An 18,772-nucleotide genomic window follows, 5' to 3' on the forward strand; every position below is an offset into this window, starting at 1 on the left:
CAACCTGCCTCCAGCAGTTCTTGTAATAGTTGAGTGGTTTTTGGTATCCTATGATGTACTAGATTCAAGCCCTAATATTTTACAATGTATAGACTATGTGGAGATGCATAAAAAAGGAACGTATGGTCTGTAGCAAGATGGGAGGAGTTGTGGGGAGGGGGGGGAGGAATACAGTAACAGTAGTTTGCCAGGGTGTCCTACAGGGTAAAATGATATAATAAACCCATCAAAATTTAAAGCTGGCCTAGGCAGCAATAGCTTGTGATGTAGTAGAAATGTCCATACTAGTAAGAAGCTCTCCTGATAGCTGCCTGTGATCTTGCTTCTTCCTGGTGTCTATTACAAGAGGTTTAATTATTTATTGGAAATAATATTTGCTGTAAATATAGCTTGGTTTTTACTTCACAAATCATTCACAAACTGGTTCTGAGTTATTCTAGTTCATTTGTTATTTGTAAGTATCTGCCAAATAGATTATGCAAATAAATTTCATTATGGTTTGTTCATAAACTGCTCACAGCGATTATTCACTAATCATGTGTAGTCTTGAATAATTGGTCACCTAAATTACAGGGTATTTTTTGTGCTTCCTGGCAGGATGGCTCGAATAATACACACGATGAATAATTAATTCAAAATAACAAATAAAAGACTTATGGTGGGAATTTTCAGACTTGCTACAACTGATGAAACTTTTGGGATTCACAAGCATTTTCACAAATACCTCGCAGCTATCCAAATACCCGATCCCTACCAGTTAATAGGAAAATGATTTTGCAACTTTTATTCACTAAAATGTTCACAAATCATTTTTGAAACTGTATGACTCTTTATCCCCTTGTCTATCAGAGAAAATGTAGGCTTAATTACACAGAATTCACAAGTACCACATGGAGGTTTTTTCATATGCCTGCCATGTTTATTAGCGCGGGCTGCTGTCAAAGATGATAGGGATGTTTTTGCTTTACAACAATGCTGTTCCAACAATGTGGAGTCAGTCTGGGAGATATTGCTTGGTGTGTTTGTCAGTGCCCCGTGCTTGTGTCAAGATTCAGATTGTATATGATACCATAATACCAACTGAAATTCTACTGTGTAGTTCAGATGTGCCTGAGAGAAACCCCAGGATCCAAACACCTTCTGGGACTGAATTCATAGATATTTTTAATTTTTTTTTTAATTTTTATTTTTAATTCTATAACTTGGGTTGAACAGTATCTTTACTTTGCAGTGTATGTTTCTGTATACTTTACCAGCTTGTGCATCATCTCCTGCAGGAGACTATCAGGTAGCCTTTCGACTCCAAATATTACTCTGAGCATAACATGAGGTAAATCTCATACAGACTGCTACGTTAGTAGCTTCACAGAATTTGGGGGAGGTTCACCTAGTAAAAACCAACCATGTCCATGGACAAACAAATGGGTATTCCACTATATATCTCTTATGGATCAATTAATTCCCAAGGAGATAAATATAATGGAACATAATGCTTCAATTCAGACTTGTAAGAGGGTAAATAATGTATTGCTTTCAAATAGAAAAAGAGGAATCTTTCCATCCTCCAGCCGTGACAATTGGAGCTTATCAAGTACATCCCCACTGGCAGGATATTTTATAGATTTAGTGGGCCAAATTCAGTGATGCCATAAGCAGCAGTGATGTAAGTTACATGCAGTGGGTAAGATTCCATTCTCATGTACATCAGAGATAGTGGGAATAGCTGAGATTCAAATCTGACCCATTGTGTAAATTGATCAGAAAATGAGTATAACTGGGTGTAACTGGTGAGTATAAGTAGTGTAACTGTAGGGAATCGGGTATTTGGAGCATGATTGTAACTTGGGTGTTGGCAGCAGAAAGAAGAAAACTGAAGCTGGAAAAAGCAATTAAAAGGATGTTGAAAGAGAAATACACAGGACTAAATACTGTTCTCATTTACAGGAGCGTCACTTCATTGAAGTCAGTGGAGCTGCACCGAACTTGGTGTGCATGTAGGGGAGATAGTGCATCTTAGATTTGTTTTGAAAACAGTTTTAAGAAAAAGAAAAACTTATATATTTTCTCATCCAAAGAATTTTTTGCTTTGGAAAGATAAAATGGATAGATTAGGTTCCTGCTTGAAGATGCTTAGTGTATAAAAACATGTATAGGTTTCAAATTGGTTTTGGTTAGGAATTGAGATGTACGTAATAAGGAAAGGAGATCTACCTTTTCACTGGATGCTGTGGAAAACAGGGAATGAAGAAATTGTATCTCTTCAATGCAAAGTACAAGACATTTCCTGAAGAGCTTTCTATTTAATTCAGATAATCAATGCTCAAATGAGGGTTATAATGATAAGTACTTATGCTATGCTGCCACTTTTATTACTGCCTGCAGGGAAAGAAGGGAAAATGCTGGAGTGTGCTATTGGTTAAAGTGGTGCACATGGCTTTGCACTGGGGTGGATTTCACCCTAACTGAGGGTACTGTGCCTAGGGGTCATGTAAATAAAGAAGGAAATAAGAACACACTAAAAGGGTCATTGCTACATATCGCAGGTTCAGCAGTATGATGACTCTGTTGACTCTCGGCTGGGTCCTGTGCAGATGTTGTTAATGACTACAACAGTGTACATTGCTTTAGGGTGTAATTTTAGTCCTCACTGAAGTCAGGTATTTGGAGCAGGACTGTAACTGAAGTCAGTCTTTCAACTGACTTTGCCAGGAACTGGATCAGGCCCTTAGTTGATCAAGGAGAAATGTTACACCCTTTCAAAGAGAGAGAGATTGGTTCCAGAGCAGAAAAGCACAGAGATGGTGAAGACTTTGGGGCCAGGACTGTGCACCACTGTTGAGTCCCAGAGTCTGAGTCCCAGGGTAACAAAAGTATTTGATGATAAAAGTAAAGAATTATGTGCACAAGGGCAGCTGATGATAACACCCTGTTTGCTGAGCATGATTTAAATTAATGCCTATCAATAGGCAATGATGGCCATATCTTCAATTCAGAAACCCTAACCCAAACCCTAGCCATGAATAAATGGCTTTGCCAGCTAACACCAACGGAAAAAATATCCAATTCAAAAGTGAATGTAAATGTCAGCACTAAAAATCACAAACTACTTTGCTACATTTGGGTCATGCTAACAGTAACATGAATATATGGGAACCAGTTTTAATTATATTGTAACATGGGAAGCAAATCAAGCAATGTGAGTTTTTCAGGGTTTTAAAAGTCTTTGGAAAAAATTTCATTCCCCTTGATTTTCAGAGAGTAGGGAGGGTAGAGGCAGGACTTTGCAAGGTAGCACATTTTGAAAGTGTTTAAAGCCTAAAAGCCTAAAAACAAAACAAAGACTGTTAAGAGTCAAATCATCTCACATCAGTTATTCTCTCAAAGGAAAATGGAAAGTCCAAGGCTGCATCTACACTAGCCATGTTAGGGATGGAGAACTCTTCCACCATTATTCTAGCGCTGCTATAGCTCTGCCATTGGTAGCCACAGTGGAGGTGCTAGTGTAGATGGCTACTGGTAGTCCTGCCACAGTGTTGTCTCGTCCTGGTTAGTTTTCATCTAGATGACATAGTACTTTAAATATCAGTGGCTGCTGGCACTTTCTCTGTAGTTGACTTCAAGACCTGTGGTGACCCCCACCAGAATTTGTGAGGTCCTTCTCCTGTTTTGATCAGCTTATAGAGGGACCATTGCCGAGCAACACCAGTCGCCTGCTTACCTTCCCCTGCTGGACTACAAAACCTGGGTCTGCTGCCTCCTCAGCCCTGTCAAACCCTGCTCGCACCAGAGCAAAGTAGCAAGTCAGGTCTCGGACTTTCATTCATCATCCCCCACATGGCAGTGGCATCAGTATCTTTAAGGAAACGATTATCCTGGTAATCATTTCTTGCTGCAAGTTTTTTTGGATGGTAAAAGTTTATAACAATATAAAATACGACTACAACTTGCAGCAGTGAGCTACAGTAGATCAAGCCATCAGAGCTTCCTACAGCAAGTCTCTAGTCCCGCCGACAACACCACCTTATGTACTGCTATAAATAAAATCTTCAAGAGTGTAATAAAGGTGATGAACATGAACTGCATTTCACTATAATGGGATATGTTTTCTACTGAGACACAGAACATTAGGGAGTCTATGTAGAATAAATAGCCAGTGCTTCCCAATCTTTATGTCAAAAAGGAGACTATAGTACTGTGAATTGCAGTGTTCATTCAGAAGTATGAATGCTACTACCGTTAAATACCCTGATTTAGTTATGGCAGTTCTGCTGTGGTTCAGGGGTTGATGGTATTTCTTTTATAAACCTTATTCTGAGGTGCTCCGAGGTCAACTTTTTTCATCAGCACTGTTTTCTAGTGTAGACTATAAATTCTCAAACAGGAGTAATTTGGGAGGATAAAATTACTTTAAAGGTGGTTTTTTGTTTTGATTTTTTACTTTTATGATGTCAAAAATGCTTCAGCCAAAATATCAGACTAAGGCCTAGATTTTTTTCAAGTTATTCGTGTGTTCCTCCACTCAGTGTTGCGATGTTTAACTGATTTAGGAGACTGTCTTAATCTCAAAAGTAATTTAGGTGCCCAACTCCCATTAATTTTAAAGATTAGGTGTCTAAATGCCTGTTACTTTTGAAAATGAGGCTTAGGCTCCTAAGTCAATTGGGCACTGCAACAATGAGTGGAATCACACCTATATAACTTTAAAAATCTGGTCTTAACTCCCTTTTTTCAAAAGTCAATTAGGGTCAAATTTTCAAGGTATTCAGGCACTTAAAGATAGGCACCTAACCTGCTTAGACACTTTTGTCAGTCCCATTAGGCGCCTAACTCCCATTGAAGCCAATTGGACCTAGGCCCCTAACTTGCTTAGGTGCTTTTGAAAATTCCATGAGGCACTTATTTGCATTTTAGGTGCCTAAATACCTTTGAAAATCTGGCCCATTAGGCTTCTAAGTCATGTAGGCACTTAATTTTTACCCTAAATCTTGATTCATTTATTTGAAACTGTCACCTGCAGCGGCTAAACTGAAATACTTAGAATCAAATACAGCAAAAATGTTCCATAGATTTTATTCTAAGAATTATTCGCAGCTCCTAAATTTAACGTATAAAAGTAAGTGGAGTTAAAATATTGATTTCTCTTCAAGGTCAGTTATTCAGCATATATGACTCTTTCAAGTCTACATAGTTGAATTACATATCCTTATTTTTTAACCAGAAACCAAAATATATTTTCCGCTGTAGATTTGCAAAGCTGTGTGTATGCTCAAGTTCCCTTTAAATGATGGAAAATATTCATTCATGTGTCTTATTACAAGAGTATTCACCTGCTCTGCTATGCGTTGTTAGGCAACAGCATGGTTTTATTAAACTCTAATCCGCCCATTCCTGTATCTCAGCTTTTGTCATTTTAAGTCTTGGGCCAAATTTAGTAATGGGGTAAGTGAGTACAATTCCCAGTGGGAGTTGTACCTGTTTATTCTGGGGTTGAATTTGTCCCTCTGTCTAGGTCTGCCTCTCTTCCATCTCAGCTTTGCAGCACAGAAAGGCTGGCTGGGAAGAAGAGCATTGAATGTTTAAAAGATGGATGAGGGCTCAGCTGAGACAGATCTGATAAGCTCCTTCAGTATAAAATTTTCTTTACGGCTGTTTTGCTCTTATGAAAAGATGCTAAATCTGAGTGGTTTGTTCATGTTACCTGGTCTCTGGAATAAAACTGTGGGCTCAAAATGTATCTTTTGAGAGTGGTTATATATTTCGCTACAATGCTGAGAGGCATCAACAGATAAAGAGCTCACTGTGTTATAGAGATTGGCTTGTAATCGCACAGTCTTGCTTTTTGTAAATGCTTTCAAAACTCAATTAAAAAAAAAAAGAGACCCTAACTATAATCTCCCGCTGTGATTATAGTTAGGGTCTCTCTCTTATTTACACACACACACACACACACACACACACACAGAGGGAGAGTGCTAGCTATAATTTAATGTTACAGGCACTACATCATGGCTACAGAAGTGATCTTAGCAATTTTTTTTTAATTTATTTTTTTGCCACAGATAATCCTACTGATTCACCCACCCACCAAAAAATTACTTATTCCTGTTCCACCCTTTCCCCAAGGAAAAAAAAAAGCTAACGGACTTGTCAGGGACTGGGGCATGGGCAGCCATGCCTAATGGTCAGAGCTAAGGCTGGGAATGATCACATAGAAATTATCACAGCTGCAGTCTTAAGCACTGAGCAGTTGCTAGCAACAGCCATTGGTGGGCTTAAGAGTGGACCTGGCAATGTCACTTAGCCAATCAGGTGCTCTGGTCAATGAGGTGTTATAGTAGCAGTTAGTCAGCTGATCCAGGCTCAGCCGCAGGCCCTGATTTCTGACAATTCTAGTCCCCCATCCTCACACCTCTCTGCATTAATCTGAATGAATGAGAAGAGAATCAGGTTAATTGAATCAGATTAATGTCAAGGCAGGCAGTTCAACTACCCTTCTACTGCCATATGTAGAGGGCTACTGTCCCAGCCAGGGTTCTGTTCACTTCTTCTGCACTGCATGTGAGCTCCAGATTGGGACAGAGTATTGGAGGTAGGAGAGTACAAAGGGTGGAGACCAGGGACTATGGATGTGATAGAATGAATGGGCGGGTGGGTGGTGAGGATATGAGGCCAAGACCTACAGTAGAAAAGGGGAAGAAAGGACTAGAGAAAATGTCTGGGAAAAGGAAGAGAGGACAGAAGCACAGAAAATGTAAGAAGGAGAAATCTGCACTCTCTTTCCTGCCCACACTCTCATCCTGTGAACGCTTCTCTCACTGCACACCTAAACATCCCCTCTTACTAAAATAATGGCAGGTCCTAGAGGCTCCAACTAAGATCAGGGCTCCTTTGTACTAGGTACTATACAAACACATAGTGAAAATACATCCCAACAGACACAGAATGGGACAGGAAACAGAGAGGTGCCCCCTAGGTCACACAACAAATCAGTAGTAGAGCTGGGATTAGAACCCAGGTGACCTGAGTCCAATCTAGTGTCCTATCCACCACGCTAATTTGCATCTCTTGCTATAGGCTTTTCCCCTCCAAGATAAATATGCTGGAAATTGAGTGTGGTTATCTGGTTGCTCTATAAATTATCCTAAAAAATAAATACACTCTCAGACTATAAACATTTGCAGAAACTCAAACTCAGCTGATCTGTTTCAGAAATACCTATCTAATTTCTTTCAGATTAATCAAACAGTTGTATTTAAAGGTTAAATTCAGGTTCTACTGATATTACTGCAAATCCTAAGAGTTTTTCTTTACTCATTGAAGACCTCAATTGAGCCTTGGTTACATCACATTTCAAAAAGCTAATATTCTGAAGAAGCCAGCTGAAAGGTACAGTCAAGAAAATACTTAGTAGAACACACGTGTGTGGATAAATCTGCTGCAGTCTATTTTCTTTCCAGCTAGGGTGACCAGTTGTCCCAATTTTACAGGGACAGTCCCAATTTTGGGGTCTTTTTTTTTTATAGGCTCTTATTATCCCCCACCCCCGTCCCGATTTTTCACACTTGTTGTCTGGTCACCTTATTTCCAGCACAATTAAAATTCCCTGGTGGTCATGAAGGTGGAGTTGGAATAATTTCAGCATGATTTTTTAACTCTGTGGTCAGTTCTCAGCCATCACTCATACTGGTTATTTGTTTGTCCAAGGCCTATGAGAGTTGCATGCCAGGCCCAGCTTTTGCGTTTTGAGGCAGGCCCTAAACTGTAAAGGATTCCTGCCCACTCATGGGTTAGGGAGCCTTGTGTTGACCTAAAGTAATGGTGCCTAGAGAATTGCACCTTTTAGTTTCTGGCTGCCTTAGTAAAGGAATTTTCTGTTACTTAAAAAGTTTATGGGGACCCATCAAGGGCTAGAGCTGTAGAGCCCAGTGCTTGGAGTAAAGCTGGCAGCCCACGGACCAGACTGGACTAATACATTACAACACTCACAGCAATGCTGTGCAATAGGGCCACTTCTAATAACTCCCTCACTGGAGTCAGCAGCACCTATGCTCTGATTTTCTCTGTCAGAGTTGTGATTTGTTCTGCTTCACATGCCAGGTATATTCTCTCTTAAATAAAAAGAAAAGGAGTACTTGTGGCACCTTAGAGACTAACCAATTTATTTGAGCATGAGCTTTCGTGAGCCACAGCTCACTTCATCAGATGCATACCGTGGAAACTGCAGCAGACTTTATATATACACAGAGAATATGAAACAATACCTCCTCCCACCCCACTGTCCTGCTGGTAATAGCTTATCTAAAGTAATCATCAGGTTAGGCCATTTCCAGCACTTTGAGTGGGCAGGAATCCTTTACAGTTTAGGGCCTGCCTCAAAACGCAAAAGCTGGGCCTGGCATGCAACTCTCATAGCCTTGGACAAACAAATAACCAGTATGAGTGATGGCTGAGAACTGACAACAGAGTTAAAAAATCATGCTGAAATTATTGTGCTGGAAATGGCCTAACCTGATGATTACTTTAGATAAGCTATTACCAGCAGGACAGTGGGGTGGGAGGAGGTATTGTTTCATATTCTCTGTGTATATATAAAGTCTGCTGCAGTTTCCACGGTATGCATCTGATGAAGTGAGCTGTAGCTCACGAAAGCTCATGCTCAAATAAATTGGTTAGTCTCTAAGGTGCCACAAGTACTCCTTTTCTTTTTGCGAATACAGACTAACACGGCTGTTACTCTGAAACCTCTCTTAAATAACTGTGTGTAACTCTCATAGATGTTAATGGAAGTTTATAAATGCGCATCGTAAGTAAAGACCCCTGTGGCTAGCAAGGAAACTGCGTAAGAGTTGCAGCTGCTAGTCTCCCTCCTAAGACACCAAGTGTCACTTCTGAAACATATTCAGTTTTCTCAGTTGAGATCACGGGAAGTCACAAGGTTGCTTCTGATGTAGGGTCTCTCATGAGGCAGCACCGAGAACAGCCTTATCCATGTACATCTGCGTATTCCAGCTTCCCCCTTCTTATCTTTGGTAGTGGTATTATTATTGTATAAGTATTTTACAAACAGAGGGCAACTTTCTGTGCTAACGTACTCCCCCATACAATCCCATTGACTTTCATTGGGGTGTACAATGGAAAAGAGAGGTTAGAATTTAATTTATCCAGAAAGACACTTAATCTGCCCCCAAAGAATTTACAATCTAAAATAGCTTGAGAGTTATGAATTGGACAGAGTGGGTGGTGGGTCTCCATCTAGCTATTACAGTTCAAACATCATCATTAAAAAGTAAGTTCATTTACTTTTGGTGACATCATAGCAGAATTTTCAGAAGCCTTCTCAATCCATCGTTAACTTCACACTCTCAACAGCTGACCTCATAGGGATCTACTGCACACCTCTTCCATCCATCCACGCTGGTCATCCCCTACCATAGTGACCCACCACTTTTCCTTGCATGATAGCCTTCCTTGCATGATAAGCTTATTTCTATCTCTATGCCCACAGTGACCAAAGTACTTAAGTCTGCACCTGTTGATTTCTGAAAGCAGTCTACTTCTCTCCAATGATATTTCTAACACTAAAAAGTACAGAAGATGGAATAAGTCTGTTCTTGCTAGGATCTGAATTAAGATTTCTCAGATCCAAAAGAAACTGGTTCAATACTTGAACTAAAAAAATATTATCATTATCTGTTGGTAATAAACATTGTCTCTTCTGGCTTTTCAACAACTACTAGGGGAAATCAGAACATGCTTATCTCATTTTAATAAAAATACAAGACCCTAATAGAGTGTTCCATCACTGTGTATATTGGGTGAAATTCAACCCTGCATGGAGGGCCAGGAGAAGGCATTTTTGTGATTTAAGTGATGCATAAAACATCAAAACTGGGATTAAGTGAGGCTTAAATGGTGAATAGACATTGTGCTTGCAGCTGCATCGTGTTAATTTCACCCAGTTTTGATTTTCATTAAAAGTTTGTGATCAAAACCAGAACTCAAGCAAAATTCATGTAGAGTTCACCCCACCCAACCATAGACTGCCATTTAAGTAAAGGGAAATGTTGCCATTGTCTTCAATGCAAGCAGAGTTAGGTATATATTTTGTAGGATTGAGACATACACTGCTCACAGTGACATCAGTATAACTCTGTTGCGCCAGTTTTTGCAAAATGTGAATAGAGTAACTTCAGTCATACTTGTGCAACTCCATTCTGCTAACTGTGAACAGTACTTGGCCAGGCCTGTCGACTTAGATTTTATTTAGGTCCTGGGGTAAAATAATTCATAGCAAGAAAAAACCAAATGTTACTGTTCGGTACAATGCGCAACAGATATGAAATACAAGAAAATAACTCCTTTGGTATCTGGTTTTTTTCTTTTCTTTGCAGAATATTACAACACTTCAATACAACTGCAGAAGATTACACTATCATTTTCACATCTGGAAGTACAGCTGCACTTAAGTTGGTAGCAGAAACATTCCCTTGGATACCTGAAGGCTCGGGGCACCCCAGCAGTCGATTTTGTTACCTAACTGACAGCCACACATCTGTGGTGGGTATGAGGGGGATAACTGCTGCGATGAATGTGTTATCTGTTCCAGTGAAACCCAAGGACATTTTATTATCTGAGAAAAACAGAGTACCAGCTAAAGAACAGAACTGCATGACACCTCATGTTTTCTGTTATCCAGCTCAGAGCAACTTTTCAGGTACCAAATATCCTCTTTCATGGATACAGGAGATAAAATCAGGAAAGCTCTGCCCCATCACAACACCAGGAAAGTGGTTTGTTCTACTGGATGCGGCTTCATATGTCAGTACCTCTCCATTAGACTTAACAGTTCACCAACCAGACTTTATCCCCATTTCATTCTATAAAATCTTTGGATTCCCTACTGGTTTAGGAGCATTGTTGGTAAACAACCAAATTGCACCCTTCTTGAGGAAAAGTTATTTTGGAGGTGGAACTGCAGCTGGGTACCTTGCAGGAGAAGAATTTTACTCCCCAAGACCATCCGTAGCAGAAAGGTAATGTGTTCTTTCGCAAAATCAGGATTTATGTGGATGTTGTTTGCATTAGAAAAGTGTGTGTGTTCTGGCAGTGCTTATTTATTAAACTATGAAATAAATCCATATTTATGTATGCAGTTGTAAAGAGCTCAATATCTAGCTTGGTTCCTTAGTATTTGAATATTCCTTTCTTATTAAAAATCCTCATTAAAAATATCCCATCCTTAGCTTGACATAGTTTGTTGTGACTGGTAAAAATACAAGCATTCATTTGGTGACATGAAAGCCAGTCAATGGCTTTATTTAATTTAGAACCGAAGACCTCACTGAAATAAAGCTGTCTTTTGGAATCTCCAAATTCTGAGCAAATAAACCACAGTAGGACATACATGGTGATAGGCCACAATTAAATTTGAAATTAAGGTCCATAGGTATACCCAGTAAAGGGTTTGGGGATTGCTGTTACTAGGAGATTAATCAGAGTAAAAGTCTTTGTGCTTACAATACAGTATATTACATTGGGCAAATATTCCAAGGTCTGTTGTGATTCTGTGAGCAGGAGCTGTGCCTAGAGGAGGAGCAGTTCTCAGGGACGGAACGGAGGGTTGGCGTGTAAGGAAAGTTGGGGCTGTGGCCACGTTCCCCCTCTTCCCAGATACACGCCCCTCTGGGAACTGGAAAGCTGAGCTCAGTGATATTTGGGTTCTTCCCTCTGCTCCCTCAGTGCTAGCAACCACCTACGTGGATGCACTGAAGAGTTGTGGGTCCCTCCAGCGTTTCTCACATCCAGCACAAATGTACAGAGGGCAGGCTTAAGGTTAGCCTTTAATATTAAACTACAATAGTTGGGAGGGGGAGAGGAATAGTATGTAAAACCAATTATGCCCGTCATTCATTTATAGAAATGACTATCATAATGTATACACATGTCAGCTGTACAAAAGCCTGTATCCGTAATAATTTACCTGTCTCTGCTTTACATATAGTGCAAACGACTGCATGCATTCTTCACCTAACTGTATGTTAGACTAGATTTAGAATGTTCCACATGTGTGCAGTGGTACTTTCATTTTGGCTGCATTTTATAGTAGCAGGCTGTTTGTTATCTCCCGAATGATGATCGACACTGAATGATGATTGACACTGAAGGTACACTTAGTGTTTACTTTTTAAAATATCTCCAACAGCGAGCTCAGTCTCTTGCTTCTCAGGCCAACAAGGGTTAGAAGTTGGAATCTCCATCTTTGGAGATTTTTAAGAGCAGGTTAGACAGACACTTGTCAGGGATAGTCTAGATAATACTTAGTCCTGCCTTGGGTACAGGGGACTGGACTAGATGACCTCTCGAGGTTCCTTCCAGTCCTACGATTCTTTTATTCTAAGTATGATGGAGGTATTTGAAGGTAGTGGTGGTGGTGTGGGTAAATGACACCAAAATGATAGGATCTCAGGGAACCCCAGCCTCCCATTGAAAGCCAAGTATTAATGAGCATTAATTTGACCAATGCATATTTCAACTAGGGAGTATTGTATTTCTAGAGGTAATTGGGAATTGGTTGTTATGAGAATGTTATTCTTTGAAACTGACTGTGTGTAAAATAAAATGTTCTGAAATTTTTTTTGCCATTTTAAAAATGTCAGTCTGTCATTGAACAGAGATCTGTTTACAGCACTTATTTCAAAAATATTCAGCTGACAGTCCTATTATCAGCCATGCTATCTTGCCTAAAAGACTCTGACTGTGAGCTTTGGAGGCTGTGTCCTATTAAATCCAAAGAAGCTAGTTTTATTTATTTCCACTACAAAGTTGGAAATAAGGGCATTTTCCAATTTGATTCCTCATCTAATTTTCAAATATGGGGGGCCTTAGATACCCAGACCCTACCTCTGCATACTCAAGCACATAAATTACCATTTCACATACCAAAGTATCAATATGAGTATCCGAATGCTGGATTTTAGTCATTGTGTTTGAATATTGATGTCTAACCCTTTATTGATTATATGAACTCATAATATTTTCTTGTTATTCACATTTAGCATATAGTCAGTGCTAGCCAGAATTGTAACGGTATTATGCCTGTCTACAGTTTTGACTATTGAGGCTGAAATTTTCAAAACTACATCAGGAATTTGCATGTTAAATTCCTATTAGAAATTAATGGGAACCTGTGTGGCTTTGAAAATCTCAGTCTGAATCTCTCAACTATTTATCAAGACATTTCTTTACAAGGTTATGAGATTTTGTTGTAAGTGTTATTTCTAGTCACAACATTGGAACAGATCAAACTGTTGGGACCCAGCTGTTACGTTTAAAATGTACTTCCTGGCCATCATTGACAAGGCTAATATGCTAACCATATTTCTGGGCCCATGACTGTAGCAAATAGGGTCATCTGTGCTCATAGAGACAGTAACATTTGCCAAGTTATAACTCTGCCAGCTTCTATTATCAGATGCACCTCTTTGGGGCTCCTTCTGTCTTTTATCATTTGATATTTGAATATTTTTAAAGTGCTAGTCTCTTAAAAGTGCTAAAAAGTTCTTTTTAAAGTGCTAGCTTCACACTAGGAGGGAATATAAGAAGACATATTCAGATATATATTTTATTTCAGAAGGAAACTTGTTTTAAACTAAAAAATATTCACAAGGTAGATTAGAAAATGTATCTCGGAAACCCATCTGGCGGAAGGAATTCCCTGTCCACACATAATCAGGGCTTAGTTTACTAAGGAAACGGCTCCTTTCAAGGCTCTGTGAGATTTGAGTGGAGATTTATAAGGTAGTGGCTTGCTTGTCATTCCTTCTCAAGGCTGACACAATTGATACTTTTGCCTTATGGATACATTTTTGCTGATGTTACTTCCATATTGAGAGCACCAAAATAAGGTATAATTGACATCATCTTGGACTCTTTTAGATTCCATAGACTCACTTAAATTCATCTCTGATTTTTTCCCATTGTATGCTAGTAATCTCTCTTCCTATCCCTAAACACACTTAAAAACTTAGTTTTTTATATTTTCATCCATGTATCAAACAGCTTGACAGATTATCGTCGTTCAGCAATCTAGCCTCATTTTCTGTCTTTTTTTTTTCTGCACAGCAGGGGATAATAACATAATATGATTTGTACAGTAAGTGTGGAGTGATAAAATATTCATCCTCTGCCCTATTTTTCCTTTGTATTTGGGATTGCTACTCCGATGCTGATCATTCTGGAACACTTAACTAAAAGACACCAGAAGCTGCTTCTGTACCTGTCAATAGGATGGTTGTGTCTATCCACTAATCTGGAGTATCCCAACCTGTTAACTGCTTGTTTGGGGAGCACGTTTCATTTCTGAGTGTATCTTTTAAGAACAACCTTGAAATCCAGCACCCTGACATCCACTCCAGGGGCTACACAAGGGCCAATGTACTACTTAGCTCCTACTTCAAATCCATCTTAAAGAGCAAGTTCTGATCACAGTATGTAGCCGAATTACCTTGGCTGGGTACCGCGGAGTGCTGCAGGAGCTGAAATCTCTGCTCAGGGGTGTGGAGCAGCAGTAGATCCACTCTTTGGAGGCTACTTCTGCTGACAGGCTGTTGTAAATAGCCCCTGTAGCTCTACTGCACCCCTTCTCTCGGCGGGAGGAAAAGACCAGAGGATCTATGTAGTGGTGGATGCTCTGGTCCACTCCCCGACTCTACTTTAAACACACTCTCCATACCAATAAGTGGGAATCTTCTATGCACCTGTGTTTCACACATTGAGGGCATAATACCTAAATGGCTCTATCTAGAATCCTGCCTTCCCTATACTACAAAAGTACACTAGGTCCATGCCCACCGAGTAAAAGGCAATCTGTCCTTACTTACTTAATTGTAGATAGGGCTTGTATAGGGGTCTGTATCTGGATAAATTTCTTCCTGATAGCTAGTCCTTTATGTTCAAAGACTTTTGTTACTCTATTATTTCTACAGCACTATAGTATTTAAAGTGGTAAAGGTCCCTACCAAAAAAATCCTTGTTATTTTCTAAATTTCAAATTCACAGAATTACTAAGAAAAATTTACCCATCCCTAATGTATGTTCTCTCACTCTGTCTCTCCCCTCAGTTGCTTTAAGAAATGTGATTTTGGTGACTGGAAAGCTCAAAGGATCATTAAAGAGCTACAGAGACTTTAACCTCTAGGCAGTACTGGGTTTACTATGATGCCAATGGTGCCGTTGCACTGGGCCCACACTCGGAAGGGGCCCATAGCAACTACATGTATATTTAAGGGTACACATCATGAATCGAGATAGCTTTCAATACAGAATGTGTGTATATATTAAGAATTTGGTGCTACATTTTTAAAAACAAACTATTTGAAAAGTGTATGCATATTTTACGTGCACATAATCATATTGTTATGGTATTGTAGTTTACATTTTATTTCTGCACTGCAATCATTTACAGTAAGGCGCATTTAGTCACACTGTCAATGGTGTAATGTGCGTATGCACGTACTGCAGTCTACTGCAGGCACGGATGAGGTGCAGAGCAGGAAACTATAAACATAGAATGAATGAACAAGTCCAAGTGATAAATAAAATAATTATGAAAAAACATTTAAGTGGCACTCACAAATGGAAGTGTGAAGCAGAATCAGAAGATCAGAATGCAAAACTGTATTGCTTAAGCAGTTACTTCATTAATAACAGTACAGAGACTCTCAGTGATTATATTAATAATACTAGCAGTACTTGTAACGATGATGAGCATGTAATTGATTATACTAGTATGGCAGCAGGTGCCACCTACGTTGATCATGACTCTGAAGAACATGCTGTTTCTTCTAATTAAATCCTTTTGCCAAATAAAGAACACAGCAATAACCTGCTGCTGCAAAATACACCATCACGATTACCTTCCTCTGATGCTGCCCTGTGGACTGTTGATGTTTTCACTCAACAGTACTGCATAGACATGGGCCCCAATTTCTTCCGAAATTGTGATGGAAAATATTCAATGTCATGAAGACCACATAAGGATAGAACAAGGTAATTATAACTTTTTATGCTTTTTTTATATATATTGAGTCATTTTATGAGATCAAGTTTTTCCAGCAGGGGTTGACTTAACCATTAATTTTGTGAGACAATTGAAATAAACAGATTTTTGTTGTATCTAAATGTAAAAATGTACATTCTAGGTTGCTCGCTACTATACTATGAGCAGCTTACTCTCTTAATGTCCCACTAGTGTGCCTTTTTTCATCTCAAATGTTGGAGAGTATGCATTAATATTTAAATGTTTTTGATTTTAGGAAATTCTGGGATATAGCCTTCAAACAAGTGTCCCCGAATGTTGAAACTATTGAAAGGCCTTGGCTCATATACTTGCCATTGACTGGCTATGTCTTCTGTTTTGTGTGCAAATTGTTTTCTCTGAACAGCACATCTGCACTAGCCAAGAGAGGATTTGGTTCATGGGATCACATTGGCAGACTTCGTGACCATGAAAGTTCTACTGAGCACCGACAAGCTCTCACCCCTTATACGATACTTCTACATAGAGTGCTTCCGCTGACGTGCACGGGCTGAAATTGTGGAAAAGCAGCATCACTTGCCCCATAACCTCAGCCATGTGGAACGCAATGCCATCCACAGCCTCAGAAACAACTCTGACATCATAATCAAAAAGGCTGACAAAGGAGGTGCTGTTGTCATCATGAATAGGTCAGAATATGAACAAGAGGCTGCTCGGCAGCTCTCCAACACCACTTTCTACAAGCCATTACCCTATGATCCCACTGAGAGTTACCAAAAGCAACTACAGCATTTGCTCAAGAAACTTCCTGAAAAAGCACAAGATCAAATCCGCACAGACACACCCCTGGAACCCCGACCTGGGATATTCTATCTACTACCCAAGATCCATAAACCTGGAAATCCTGGGCGCCCCATCATCTCAGGCATTGGCACCCTGACAGCAGGATTGTCTGGCTATGTAGACTCCCTCCTCAGGCCCTACACTACCAGCACTCCCAGCTACCTTCGAGACACCACTGACTTCCTGAGGAAACTTCAATCCATCGGTGATCTTCCTGATAACACCATCCTGGCCACTATGGATGTAGAAGCCCTCTACACCAACATTCCACACAAAGATGTACTACAAGCCGTCAAGAACACTATCCCCGATAATGTCACGGCTAACCTGGTGGCTGAACTTTGTGACTTTGTCCTTACCCGTAACTATTTTACATTTGGGGACAATGTATACCTTCAGATCAGCAGCACTGCTATGGGTACCCGCATGGCCCCACAGTATGCCAACATTTTTATGGCTGATTTAGAACAACGCTTTCTCAGCTCTCGTCCCCTAAAGCCCCTACTCTACTTGCGCTATATTGATGACATCTTCATCATCTGGACCCATGGAAAAGAAGCCCTTGAGGAATTCCACCATGATTTCAACAACTTCCATCCCACCATCAACCTCAGCCTGGTCCAGTCCACACAAGAGATCCACTTCCTGGACACTACAGTGCTAATAAAAAATGGTCACATAAACACCACCCTATACCGGAAACCTACTGACCGCTATTCCTACCTACATGCCTCCAGCTTTCACCCTGACCACACCACACGATCCATCGTCTACAGCCAAGCTCTGCGATACAACTGCATTTGCTCCAACCCCTCAGACAGAGACAAACACCTACAAGATCTCTGTCAAGCTTTCTTACAACTACAATACCCACCTGCGGAAGTGAAGAAACAGATTGATAGAGCCAGAAGAGTTCCCAGAAGTCACCTACTACAGGACAGGCCTAACAAAGAAAATAACAGAACGCCACTAGCCGTCACCTTCAGCCCCCAACTAAAACCCCTCCAACGCATTATCAAGGATCTACAACCTATCCTGAAGGATGACCCAACACTCTCACAAATCTTGGGAGACAGGCCAGTCCTTGCCTACAGACAGCCCCCCAACCTGAAGCAAATACTCACCAACAACCACATACCACACAACAGAACCACTAACCCAGGAACTTATCCTTGCAACAAAGCCCGTTGCCAACTGTGCCCACATATCTATTCAGGGGACACCATCACAGGGCCTAATAACATCAGCCACACTATCAGAGGCTCGTTCACCTGCACATCCACCAATGTGATATATGCCATCATGTGCCAGCAATGCCCCTCTGCCATTTACATTGGTCAAACTGGACAGTCTCTACGTAAAAGAATAAATGGACACAAATCAGATGTCAAGAATTATAACATTCATAAACCAGTTGGAGAACACTTCAATCTCTCTGGTCACGCAATCACAGACATGAAGGTCGCTATCTTAAAACAAAAAAACTTCAAATCCAGACTCCAGCAAGAAACTGCTGAATTGGAATTCATTTGCAAATTGGATACTATTAATTTGGGCTTAAATAGAGACTGGGAGTGGCTAAGTCATTATGCAAGGTAGCCTATTTCCCCTTGTTTTTTCCTACCCCCCCCCCTCCAGACGTTCTGGTTAAACTTGGATTTAAACTTGGAGAGTGGTCAGTTTGGATGAGCTATTGCCAGCAGGAGAGTGAGTTTGTGTGTGTGTGTGTGTCCCCGGGAAAAAGGGGGGGGGTGAGAGAGCCTGGATTTGTGCTGGAAATGGCCCACCTTGATTACCATGCACATTGTAGGGAGAGTGGTCACTTTGGATGGGCTATTACCAGCAGGAGAGTGAGTTTGTGTGTGGGGGGGGTGGAGGGTGAGAAAACCTGGA

General features: G+C 40.3%; 1 protein-coding gene across 5 annotated transcripts in view; it reads left to right on the top strand.

Moving 5' to 3' along the window:
- The window catches only part of MOCOS (molybdenum cofactor sulfurase), a 432,667-nt gene that overhangs the window by 144,726 nt on the left and 269,169 nt on the right, over positions 1-18,772 (top strand). For all 5 annotated transcript variants that reach the window (XR_013345256.1, XM_077810912.1, XM_077810911.1 and 2 more), the window contains one exon: positions 10,392-11,033. Coding sequence is in view for 4 of the 5 variants with exons in the window: in XM_077810912.1 (XP_077667038.1) it covers positions 10,392-11,033 (642 nt within the window). In the remaining variant the exon portion in view is untranslated. The remainder of the gene's footprint in view (positions 1-10,391; positions 11,034-18,772) is intronic.

Source organism: Eretmochelys imbricata, chromosome 2 (assembly GCF_965152235.1).
Source record: "Eretmochelys imbricata isolate rEreImb1 chromosome 2, rEreImb1.hap1, whole genome shotgun sequence".
NCBI classification, from domain to species: Eukaryota; Metazoa; Chordata; order Testudines; family Cheloniidae; genus Eretmochelys; species Eretmochelys imbricata.